Genomic DNA, 12,755 nt, shown 5'->3' with positions numbered 1-12,755 from the left:
CTGATAATAAATGTTTGTGCTTCATGTTTATGATACCATGATTTTAAAAAATAACTTCAAATTATTATTGAAACTGTTGGAATGCAGTAACAGGACTAATAAATAGTACGTTCAAAGAACATTGACATAATGGATGAAAGACTGAAGCCTGAAGAGAGAAAAAGTTTTTTATCTATTTTTATCTTATCAGGTTGATCTTTATTTTGTAGCAGGACTTTGACTGGATTACGTGGCAAATTCAAACTGACTTCATCCTGAACGCAGCTGGTACGTTCTCACAATGTTCAATTTTCTTTTTGAAATTAATTCAAAAGGCATTAATGTTACTTAATATTATTCATTACTAAGGTACAATAAGTAGCTATTGTTAGTTAATCTTTCCCTTTCCTTTTGATTTAGAGTGTGATGTGATTTCTTTATATTACCACAGAACAGTTTCTAATCAGCAGGGCTTTTGTCTTTTTATTTTAGATTTAATTTTTTCTGAGGTCTGGTTTTTGTTATTTTTGCAATAAATTAATACACATTAGATTAAAACTGTTTCTGCTTCTGGTTTAAGATTGTCATTATTAGGATTTTTACCAGTTATTTTGCATTTATTCTATCAGTTCTTTATAAAAAACTGTGATTTTAGTTTCATATTTGCCGTTGATTTGACTTCTCTCCAGGAAATATGGCCGCTGAGAGGCAGAGGACTGGCTTCCTATTAGTTTTTCTTTTCTGGCCTTGGAATAAAGTTACTGCAGTTTGTAATAATCTGGTTCTTGTTGTCTTCCAATGGAAAAGCAGGGGTAAGTTACCACAACTTAACAATTACAAGATTGATATGGATATGGACATAATTATTTATGAATGCAGAGTAAACCTAATACAGTAATAAAGACACTTTATGGAGTCTGATCATATGAGGAATCTGTTATTGGTGACTTTCATCTGTATTTTCTAGTAGCTAACTATTAAAACACAGTGTCTTGTTTTATTCTGTGATTGTTGTTAATTCAGCTTTGTTTTCTCTTTTCCAACTGTAACAGCTGAAAGGTTCTTGTTGTTCATAAAAATGACTCCTGGTCGAGTTTTCCATCGATGTCAAACAAAAGGTGAGTTATGACAAGTAACGAAATATGCATGTCTGTCCATCCGTCTGTCCATTTCATTGACCTTTAAGATAATTGCTCTATAAGTTAAATATGGAAACAGTGTCTTGTTTCATGTTGTTTCTTCTAACCCAGTTTTGTCTTCTCTTCTGTAGCGACAGCAGTCGTAAGTTTCTGGTTTGACGTGATGATGACTCCGCTTCGTCTCGTTCATCAACTGAAAAACAAATGTAAGTTATGGTGATGACCATAACTGTATGCTGTATATGCAGAGAGTGGAAATGAAAACAGAGTGTGGTAACAGACTGTCAGAGGCTCCTGTTACTGCCTGACAGCACTTTACATTTTCAGACCTTTACCGTGGTTAAATTTTAGTTCTTTGATTTTCTTACTGTGGTTAGTGTAGGAAGTTTTGTGGTCTTATTATTTGTTTTTCCTTTTCACCTCCAGTTAAGATGAAAACCCCCCTGAATTTGGTGAAATGGGAACTGGAGAAGCAGAAACATCAACTCAGAGCAGAACTAGAGCAAATTGAGACTGAAAGGAAGAAAAACAGAAATGACCTTCAGTCTGTGGAGGAATTAATATCCCAGAGAGAAGTTTCTGATGGTGAGAGGTTGTTAATAAAAAAAGAAGATCTCTTAAAGTCCCAGTGGAAACTGGATGAACAGAAGAAAGTATGTGAAAAAAAGATATTGAACATAGAAAAGGCCCTGGAACCCATAGAGATTTATGAGTACAATAAATGAACAGAAATAGGAAAACTTGAAATAATTTGGTTTGTCAGTATTTTAGCAATTTTCAAATCTGCATTTTACAGAAGAGGGTTAAGACTTTATTTTCAAAACTGTCTTTTCTGAAAAAAGTCAGATATTCAGTTGGAGCTGATATTTTTTTAAGTGACTCTAATCTGAATCCAACTTACTATGTAAAGTAAAGTCATTGTTTTTGATAATCAGTACATATATTTTTATAATCATTCATCAACTTTAAGTCAGTAATAGTTATATACATGAATTTGGGTATAAAATGCACCTTATGAATATTTTCATGTTTTTCTAATTACCACATTCCCTCTGCCAGTTCAGATATGTTTAACCGTTATTTTTAAAAAGTTTTTTTTTCCTCTAATTTATTAATAGTATTTAGTAGAAACATTGGTAAGTGTGAGCAGGCTGGAAAATATAATAAAAATGATCACAATTGTATTTGTCTTTTTGTTCTCGTCTTTTGTCCTTTTTTTAATTCAATGACTTTAAAATTAATTTTTCAGTAAATTTTCTGGGACTCTCAGATTGTTGAAACTTCATCCTCAGATCATCTGACCTTAAAATATTCAAAACTAGAGTAAAAATGGTGGCAGCAGTAAACAATCACATCTAAAAACATCTTTAAAAATTTCAATGTAATCCATTTGAAAAGTACAAATTTTACAGAAAGTCAAATTCTAAGATCTGTAAAGAAAGAAATCTGCACTCCATGCATTCCTAGGTCTGAGCTAGAATATGTAGTTCATTGCATAATTGCATACACCCATTTTATTACACATAATGTGGGTAAAGTACAGATCCAGCCCTTTACCAGCTGGGTGAGGTTATCGACTTAAAGCAGCTTCTTCAATAAAAAAACACGTCTTAACAGAGAGGTGAGTGTTGCAGGCTTTCATAAATACATTTTCTTATAGTTTGTTTCTGTATTTTCAAGTAACATGATATCTTTTGTTGTCAATGTTCAGTCATTCTATAACTGTAATGATTATAACCTTTAACAGTTTTAACTTTAGCTGTTTTCCTGATATGAAAAATCACCTCAAGTTAAAGATTTTTGTGCTTTAACTTTGCTGCAGGTTTCTGGCTCCACTAATTATCATGGGTTATAAAATCGTATCTGTTCTCGCATCTGTTTTGGCTTTTTCCTCGTGGACCTGTAAGTGATTCCTCCACATAATCTAACACCGCTGTGTCTGTTCCTACCTGCTGTATCTTTTTTTTAATGCTGTCGTGTTTTTGTCCTTTTCAATATTAGATTATTTTCCAGTTGATAAGCCAACAGATCACAGGATGGTTAATCTTCCAGTGCAAATGCAGTCAATAAAAAAGCTGGAAGAACAGGAAAGGAAACTGAAAGAGCAGCAGGTTGTAGTTGTAAAGCAGAAAGAAGACTTCAAAAGAGAACCTGTAATAGTAAGTCATCAGTATCAATCCATTTATTGATGCATTTATTGTATGATTGACAGTGACTTTACATTTCAGTTTCATTTTGACTACATTTGCAGTATTACAGGTCACAGAGTGTGACACTGATAATGCTGGGTGTAACAAACACTTAACTAAAGAGTTTATTATTTTAGGATGTGACTACGCTACATCGCTCAGAAAAACTCTCCTTCACGTCTACAGTCTCCACTGTGAGTGGATCTCTCCCTCTTGGCTCAGTCTTCAACATTCTTCTGATCCACATGTGTGGAGGTAATCTGTGCCTCTGTTTTAAATCAGCTGTTTCTCTTGAACTCCTCAGTATTACTAATAAAATGCTGTTCTGTTGTATTTTCAGCTGATCTGGTGGCAGCTGTGTCTGCAGGGATTCTCCACCTGTTCTCCATCAGCGTCTTCATCGACTTGGTGTTTGGGATGATCACTCTTCATTACGTTAACAAGATGAAGCGTATGTCTCTCTTTTGTCATTTTTTGTTAATAGACAAAGTAACTACAAACTCATCAGTTGTTAGAGCAAAACATAAAGTTCTGTGATGAAAATGAAACATTATTAGTTTCTCATTAAACGTTTTTTCACTCGGTACTAACATTTGTCTTCTAAGTGAGCAATTTCATAAATGCTGGTCCAGAAATGAGTTTGGAAGAGACAGAATTTAAAAATACATCTGAAGAGTTGGAGAGAATTGGTTTGAAAGTGTTTTTTGTAGAGAACTAATGTGGGGGACGCTGCTTCACTTGTTGACATGGATGAGCATCATAACAATAGTTCAAATGTAAAATAGTGAGAGCAGAAATCCTTCCAGCTGCACGACATCCAGAACCAGAGAAACTGTTGTCAAGACAACCAACACATCACCCAAAAAAAGAACAAATCAGAACCGACATGTCAGAACTTCTCCAACATGTTATACAACGAGCAGCGCAATCCTAAAATAACCATATTATAATGAACCATCAGGCTTTAAATGTATTCTGAACCACCGTACACTCACAGAAAGCTGAAACTGAATCACTGATTTTAAAAAATTGAGCTTCATATCTCTTATATTTTCTGTTATATTCTCTTGTTGAAAAGAAATTGACACTTTACCCTAAATGCATTTTGAAAAGCTCAGATTCATGTAAAGCTCTGATTGTGTTGGATTGTCTTAAACAAGCAAACTTCAGAAAATTGAATAAAGATTTATTTTTCCAGACAGATCTTTGCAGGGTTTATATTTTGTTAATTTTGTATTTTTAATTTGACAACAGGTGAGAGAGAAGAACTACTGAAGACAAACTCTGAGCTTCAGAGGAAGCTCCAGGTGACGGAGCAGGACTGCAGCGATGAAGCTGCTGTGCTGCAGGAAGTGAAGAACAAACTGAAGACATGGATGCATCACATCAGAGTCACAGCGGAGGACATGGAGGCCGAGACAGAAGAAACCAAACAGAAGCTTCAGGCACGAGAGAAGGAAGTGAACATTTCTAACCAATCTGAGTTTCTGCTGGTAGGGAATGAAAATGTAATGCAGGTGGAAACTGGACAAGACTAAGAAAAGATTAAAAACAAGAGTTTTTAGAGGGAGAATAATTGGTTGAGATAATCAACACAGAAAAGATTCATATTTTTATTGTAAAAGGTTACAGAATGAAAAGCCATAAAGGTTTAAAAATGAACCTGGCTACTGACTCTGATGGTCTATATTTTTGTATTTATTTTTTTCTTTTTGGTGACTGAATGTACTTTACCAATTTTATTAACTTTTTTTTGCAAGTATTATTGGACTAATGCAATAATACTTGTCAGTTTTATCAATCAATCAATCAATCAATCAATCAATCAATCAATCAATCAAATTTTATTTGTATAGCACATTTGAGCAGCAAGGCATTTCAAAGTGTTTTACATCATTACAAACACAGAAACACAAAGCAAGTTTTGTGTTTCTGCAACAAATTTATGCAACATTGTGCTATATATAATGTGCTTGGATGGACTTTAATTGTTTTCACCTGCATTTTTACATCGATTATAAATTTGTCAAGAGTTTAACAACAATGAAACCTGATTTCTGTTTCCGACAAGAAACCTAAACAAGCAATATATTCGAGTAATTGTTTTCTATTAGCAGATATGGTGTTTTATATTGTAGTTATTTCAAATTTAGTCTCATCAATTAAAACATGGGATGTCATTAAAATGTGGCGTCACCTTGTTATTTTATTTATATATATTTTATTTATTTATTGAATCATTGTTCCACTGACAGACCTTTAAAAAAATCTATATTTTATAAAACAAATGTTTATTGGGTGTATTTTGTTTCCACATTCTCACTGTAAAGGACAAACATAATCCTAGATTTTTGTTTCAGTGAGAATCCGTTGTTTAAACAGTAGGGGGCAGTGTGGAGCAGCTCAGACGTGCAGTGATTATGATTCACCTGTTTTATTCCACACTAGTTCAGGTGAAGGACAATTAAATGACAAGAAGTGACAACAAGGTTTAATCAATAATTAATTTTAAATCTGTGCTTGTAACATTTTATTATTTCCAGCAGATGGTGCTATGCGAACAGCTGCCTCAGGATTAAAAGTAACAAGGAAGACTGAAACGTCAACTCTAATTCTCAGAAAGGCTGAGAACTCAACAAGCAAGGAATGAAATAAGTATAAGCAAAAAATATATTGTAAAAGATTTGTTTCACTTCCAGTGAAATTTAAATTGTCACAAGCAGACAGAAAACATCATGATTCAAACAAGGAGTATTTATTCATCAAAATGATTTTATTTTAACAAATACAAAAACTTTTTTACAATATCATGTTCAAACACAAATAGAAAGATTTGACACAGGATTAATAAACTGAAGCTTTCAACCCACTTTTACAAAGTGAACAATCATCATGCAGCTGTTTTAAGTTACAGACTGAAGCTGCTAATCACATTCTTGGCCACCAGATGTCACTAAAGAGAAGCTTTGAGTGATGAATCCAGCGAAGCTTCAATCACAGGAAACGTCAGGTGGTTTTCACCTGAGAGAGCAGATGTGTGGAGGGGTGTGTGTGTGTGTGTGTGTGTGTGTGTGTGTGTGTGTGTGTGTGTGTGTGTGTGTGTGTGTGGTCTTTCCCTCCTTTAATTCAGATAGTTAAAGTGGCTACTTAATAAAATGATTCCACAATGTCAGTCTCAGTTTCAGAGTAAACTTTGTTTAGCAGTTCACATTGAAAAACAGTTTTACAGTAATTGAGTCTTAAACCGATAAATCTTTTCTTTCTGTAATTATTCAGCCCTCTTCCATAGTTAAAAGTAACAGAACAAAATGTGAGCTTAATCGAGACTCTACTTTACACCATATAACAAGTTTTGAAATAGTTTAAAATGAATCCAAATAGTTTAACTGATGTTTTCTCATATACATAAAGTATCAGACTGAAATGACAGAGAAGTGAATGAGAAACTCTGACAGAGAAAGGCGAGGTGCTAAAGATGAGCCCTGAGGTACGCCTTTCCAGATTGGTTTTATATGATCTGAGAACAGAATGATTTTCATAATGCAAAAAGGAAATCTATTATAGATCTATATCTGCTTAATTTTCACGCTTTTAAACAGACATTTTTTAAAAATTCAAATATTGTTCTATATTTGAATGTATTTATAACATATATAAATGTTATATATTCTGCAACAATTCTGCTAAAATTTTGCTTTTGATAATATTTTAATAATCAATTGTAATATCCGGGGGACTGATCTCATGACAGTGGGGTCATCTCTTAAAACCACAATAATGGAAGATCTCCATCATCACAGGAAGTGGAACAAAAATCTAATAGTGGAGAACTTTTTTAAAAAGAACTGAAACAGATTTTCATCTGGTGAACGATTCTGTGCAGGTCAATATAAGAGCAAAGAATCCCACTTCTCAAAATCTTGCCTCGCATTCGTGGAAACAAAAGAGTTTCCCTTCAATTTAGTGGAACCACTTTTCAATGACACCATAGAAGAAGAAAAAAATACACCAATACCTGCTGAAACCTTAAGAGTCATATACTTGGTATAATTAAACTTTTCTTTGAATTGATATATATGAAAATCAACTATAAACTGATTTTCTTTCTTTTTTAAATGCTCTTGAATGAGATTGAAAAAAAAATTGTTCAGCAGATCATAAAAATAACTTCAAATTACACAAATACAAACATTGGACGTTCCACTGAATACTGCATGAGGTTGTATTTTGAAACAATCAACATTTATAAATGTCTGTCTTCATTATTGTCAGTCATTATGTTCTTCATTATTTTCTAAGCTTAGGAGACAAGATGAGTGTAACTTAGTGAATTTCCTCATTTCTGGTGTTTTCTTGAAGTATTATTTGAAAAAGGCATGCAGATTATTTATTGACAAGAGAATAGATTGGTTCCTCTGAATATTGTCTGAAGGGATCTGTACAAACTTCCTGCCCTGAAAAGAAAGAAAAGTAAATTAATGAGTAAAGTTTTGGTTTGTAAATATTTGTGACTTAAGACTGTGGTTGTGTAACTTGGTGCAACTGTGTACATTTAATCATAAAATATAGAGAATTAAGCTCTGTCACATTGAGCTACGGAAACATTTTTATTTTTCTAGTGTGTTTCCTCTCAGTGGTTGTGGTCTAAATGAGGAACCTGAGGGGCCCATTGTTTCAACCCGTGCTTTTATTTTGTAGCTTTTTTAACTGACAAGTTAAAATGACTTTCCTCTGTGACTTAGCTCACACATCTGAAAATATGAATATGAGCTGCTGTGCTAAATCAAACACAGTACTAGACTGACGTCATGGTGGTTCACCACAGAGCTGATTAAAAAAGCCGTTACAATAGAAAGTACCTGTCGGTCTGATATCAATGGACGCATACGTGACTTGGTCGTCTGTTCTGGTTTCTCCACCTGAGAATTTAAAGACACAGGAACTGAAACCGTCTGACAGAGATGTGAACAACAGCAAACGGAAAAAAAATTAATAAAATAAAAAATACTGACCGTTTCTCCTCCTTGGTTTGTTGACAACAGCATAAGTAGCTCTGGTTGGATCTGTGACGGTCTCATGTTTCAAGGCTGCAGTGGAATATGGAAAAAAGAAAAGCTACAAACTTACACCATTTCTATGTACTACAGTTTTAGTGAAATATTTTTATGGATTAAACGTTGCAGTCTGGAAGAGTTTAGTTTTAGGAACAGCTATAGCAAACCATCAAGTTCCAAACCCTCAGGTACAGACCCCCAGACTCAGATGAAGAGCTAATATTCAGAAAGGATTTTTTAATTGATTGATTTTAGTTGCCTCCACCAATGTATTCTGTGCATAAACAATACATTGCAGATGGGGAGAAAATGTCTCCCCATCAGCATGAGCCACAGGTATGAATTACCACCTGTCAAAATGGCAGGTGGGCTTCAAAATTTTCTCTTTTTTTTTAAATGGTCAAATATGGAAAATATTCTGTTAACGTGACCCCTGATGAAGGGAGAATTTACTGACAAAGAGGAGAACACATTTTGCAATTTTGCACTTGTGGCAAGTGGAAAATGACCAAACCTTAGGCAAAAACTAAGGTCACAGGTAAATATTTGGTCAAAATTGGTAGCGCTCAGGGAAATAAGAAAATGTTTTTCCTTGCATAGAGCTGCTTCATGAGATCAGAGTCATTTTATAACCAGGGTTGGTGTTTTGCATCATTGTCATGTTGAATAAAACTCTAAATATTTTTTCTTGGATCTTCTGCTCATCCTGAAAAAGTGTTTAGATGCATCTTGTAAGGCCCACCTTATCATGGCTGAATGTGAATTTTTCACTAGATCTTTGTCTTCAGCCAATCAGATTGGGTAAAAAAAGACAATGTGTAAAAACTCAAAATAAATATTTCATTCAGCAGTACCTTTGTGCTTCTTGAAGAAAATCAGTCCAATCACCAAGAAGAATAAAGAACCCAGGGTGCACAACAGAATGGTGATTACAGGGGTCTGATGCTGCACAGGCTCAGTCTTCACATCAGATTCTGAAAAAAATAATGTGGTATTACATCATTATGCAATAGTTAAAAGTCATAAATGTGCCCCATTTTGTTTAAAATATTTCAGTTTGCAGAGTACGTTGGCATAGTGACACATACTGTATGTGTAAGCATTTAAATGTAAGCCTGTAAACTACATGCTGAAATCCTTCAGAAGATAACCCTTCCCAGGAATGAACCAGATTTGAGCAGTTGCACGATTCTCTTCCTGATATCTTGGCTGATTTCTTTTGACCTTCCTCTTGTGTCAAACCGGAAAGCAGAGTGTTTCAAGTGGGGCCTTAAAATTCTTCCACAGGTGTTCTTAAAATTAACTCAAAATATGTTAGTTAACCGATCAGAAGTTTGGGGAAGGAAACTCCATACGTTTAACACAAGTCGTATATTTTAAAAGACAGTTATAGCTGATACATGCTATCCCTGTATGTAAACTTCTGAATTCAAAAAAGTCTCCAGGTTTTTTGTCACTTAGTAAAAAAAAACCATTTTGGTAATTCTGACTGACCTAAAACAAGAGACGTTTTATCTGATTTTACTTCAGACAGTGAAAAATAAGCACAAATATCTTTTTACTCAATGTCTGTAAATATCTGGTTTCAACAGTATATGTGGTTATTTGTTTGACATTTATATTGATTTATTTCAGCGATTGTTGAGAAGGGTTTAAATTTTCTCAAAAAAATATGATTCCTCAAGCTTATGTATACAAATATGACAAATAATATTTTGGAAATGTAAGATGCTAAGGTGAAGGCTCCCAGTTGCAACATTTTTTTTTAATTACATTTTTAATGGACCTGACCTAGAACTTTGTCATCACCATCTGACAAATATAAATATAAAATTATTTTTTAATGACCCTATTAGTGATATTTTTACTAAGTTTTATAGACAAATGCTTCTCAAGAAACAAAATAAATATTTAAAACAAAAAACAACATAAAGTCCATCTGACGGAGTTGACAGTGCATGATGGAGTTGACGCAGAACTGAAAGTGGTGACAAACTATTGAGTAAAAAACTTGATACATGTGAAGTAATGCCATTTATGTAAAAGACATTAAAATGAATTAACTGGACATTTAAGTGAGATTTGTCAACACTATCACTGAAAGAGTCACATTGTCAGTTAAAAAGTTGACAAAATGCCAAACTACCTCAATTTATATGATGTTATTCTGAAGGAGGCCATATTGTAGCTCATCAGGTCCATGAAATCTTTACATTATACCAAAATTAAGCATTTATTTCACTAAACTTCATCAAAATTTTATAAATGGTCAGTTATGCTGTTGACACATCATGGTTGTGACGAACAACGTAGGAATAAAACAGAAGAAAAAAATAAGAATAACATAAGCTAACTGGAGCTGCTAGCCCTGTTAGCAAAGGAAGAGGAAGGAAGAGGTCATGGGGTCCTCAGAAGCTCTGATGCCCTCCAATAATGCCTGATTTTTTTTTTTTTTTTTATGTCTGACGGTGTTGACAAAAACTTGGGACAAATTTCAATTGAGTTGGAAAATATATAAAAATGATTTTTAATTCATTTTACTGAACTAAAAATACTTATTTGAATGCTTATACATAATTGTCATAATATACCTTTAATTCTTTTAAACTATTATAATGTATTGAGTTTTGCTCCAGGACAATTGATTTTAAAGACACCACCCACCTACTACAAAGTTTAAAATAAAAAATATTCAGCAAACACCAGGAACATATACATTGTTGTGCTCACATGGCCCAGGTTAGTTTGGTCAGATATTTGAAAAAATATATATTTTGTGTTAAATTATATTTTATTCAAATTTTGTGCTTTATCCATAGGACCTGGGTTGTCCCTCTTCTCAAGAATCACTTATTTATATACTTATAAATTTGAACAGATTCTATTTGGTGTGTTGAAAATAAACAAAAGATCCAAAGAACAAAAACAATCCAGTCATAAATCAATAATATCTATTTACCATTTCCTGGTTTGACGACAGACAGCCAGCTTTCTGCAGAGGCTCCAACTCCAGAAATGTTACATTTGTAGAATCCTTCATCAGACTTGGAGACATTCTGGAGTGTCAGGACTTCTTCATAGTTGGTTTGAAAGAACTGACCATCTTTGTAGAAATCACCAATTTGTGTCTGTTGCTCTTTCTTCTTGTTAATACAATGAAGAATCACATCAGATCCTTCCTTCACGGGTTGGGCCGTAAATTTGAGGATCACTGGACCATCTGAGGAATGTGATGAGGACAGTAAAATATTTTTTTATTATTTTTTGCTGATTTGAGTACCAAATTCCACCATATTAATTAGAAGATGTTAATGATACATTATTTTTTTTACATATTAAACATTTTGAAAAGCCCATTGTGTAATAAGACCTGTGATAGAGATGTTGAGAGCACGGCTTCGTTCCCCCTCATCATTTTCACACCAGTATTCTCCACTGTGTTTTTCAAAGGTTTCCATTGTGCAGGATGGAGCTGGGAGGCTGCAGACGTCCGACTCGTTTGCTGGACTCATTTTGTAAAGTTTTGTCATCACTCTCCATGCATTCATGTGTTTGTCCATGGGACAGCTTACAGAGACACTGGAGATGTACTCAAAGAACTGAAGTTGATCAGGAGAGACAATAGGAAAATCTGTCGTGGAATATGTGGATAAATTAATAACATACACTACAGATAGTAATGTAAATCTTTATAAACAACAGTAAGGGCACATCTAGAAAGGCAGCTTTGATGACTTCAATTTATTTATGAACTACAGATTTCAGCTGGATTTTATCTGCAGCAATTTGAAATACTTCAAACTATTTCCAAAGAACAACAAACAACAGTTTGTAATATAAAAACATTTTGAAAATAGTTTCCTGCTCACCAGAGAAGCTGTGAGCAGACGTGGTGGACAGCAGAGAAAACACGCTCATCACTGCAGAGACATAACAAACTGATGAATCCAAACTTACACTGCACCAGCCTGAAAAGTTGCAAAAACACTTACATATTTGGATGCAGAGAGCTGTGACCTCCATGATGCTTGATGCTGACTGACAAGTGTCTCACATTCACAGCAAGGTCACATGCAGCTCACAACTTCCTCTTCCTGTCTGGATGATCACTGATGCTGACAGAGGAGGAGATAGAAAAGTTCAGTAGTGACTGAAATATTACTGACTTGCCGTCTGTTTTATGATAATCCAGACAAATGTAGTTGGAGTTTTGAATTTTCCTGTGATGAAACGTGAAATCCATGTTGTTAATTAAGTGAACAGAGAGAAATTCTCTGAAAACAGCTCCATGCTGCCCTCTACAGTATTTTCCTTAAGAAGCATTGTTCACACTTATTCTCCAATCAGTGTGAAGTGAAACATCTAGTTTCATGTTATCTTTTCTTGACCTTCCT

The 12,755-nt window shown here is 34.1% G+C and overlaps 2 protein-coding genes across 3 annotated transcripts; one reads left to right on the top strand and one right to left on the bottom strand.

The window, feature by feature from the left end:
* The first annotated feature begins 202 nt into the window (after positions 1–202).
* On the top strand, positions 203–6,308 carry LOC111610881. Of its 2 annotated transcripts, XM_023345935.1 has the most exons (10): positions 203–267; positions 669–791; positions 1,032–1,097; positions 1,250–1,324; positions 1,545–2,739; positions 2,941–3,020; positions 3,120–3,277; positions 3,445–3,562; positions 3,648–3,758; positions 4,562–6,308. In XM_023345935.1, exons 6-10 carry the CDS (start codon positions 2,963–2,965, stop codon positions 4,843–4,845), a joined length of 729 nt encoding a protein of 242 aa, XP_023201703.1. In that variant the 5' UTR covers positions 203–267; positions 669–791; positions 1,032–1,097; positions 1,250–1,324; positions 1,545–2,739; positions 2,941–2,962; the 3' UTR covers positions 4,846–6,308. The 2 variants fall into 2 exon arrangements, with proteins under 2 accessions (XP_023201703.1, XP_023201704.1); XM_023345936.1 differs by lacking the exons at positions 203–267; positions 669–791; positions 1,032–1,097; positions 1,250–1,324; positions 1,545–2,739 and having other exon boundaries at positions 2,748–3,020.
* A 690-nt stretch (positions 6,309–6,998) lies between these two features.
* Positions 6,999–12,267, bottom strand: LOC111611229. Its single transcript, XM_023347102.1, has 7 exons — positions 12,231–12,267; positions 11,732–11,992; positions 11,321–11,581; positions 9,216–9,335; positions 8,320–8,394; positions 8,167–8,226; positions 6,999–7,761 (listed from the first exon to the last, which is right to left on the bottom strand). Exons 2-7 carry the CDS (start codon positions 11,919–11,921, stop codon positions 7,691–7,693), a joined length of 777 nt encoding a protein of 258 aa, XP_023202870.1. The 5' UTR covers positions 11,922–11,992; positions 12,231–12,267; the 3' UTR covers positions 6,999–7,690.
* Positions 12,268–12,755: the final 488 nt, after the last annotated feature.

This window comes from Xiphophorus maculatus, chromosome 14 (genome assembly GCF_002775205.1).
Source record: "Xiphophorus maculatus strain JP 163 A chromosome 14, X_maculatus-5.0-male, whole genome shotgun sequence".
Taxonomy (NCBI): Eukaryota; Metazoa; Chordata; class Actinopteri; order Cyprinodontiformes; family Poeciliidae; genus Xiphophorus; species Xiphophorus maculatus.
Note: the sequence above shows the minus strand (reverse complement) of the source record. Positions and strands in the feature narration are given on the sequence as shown.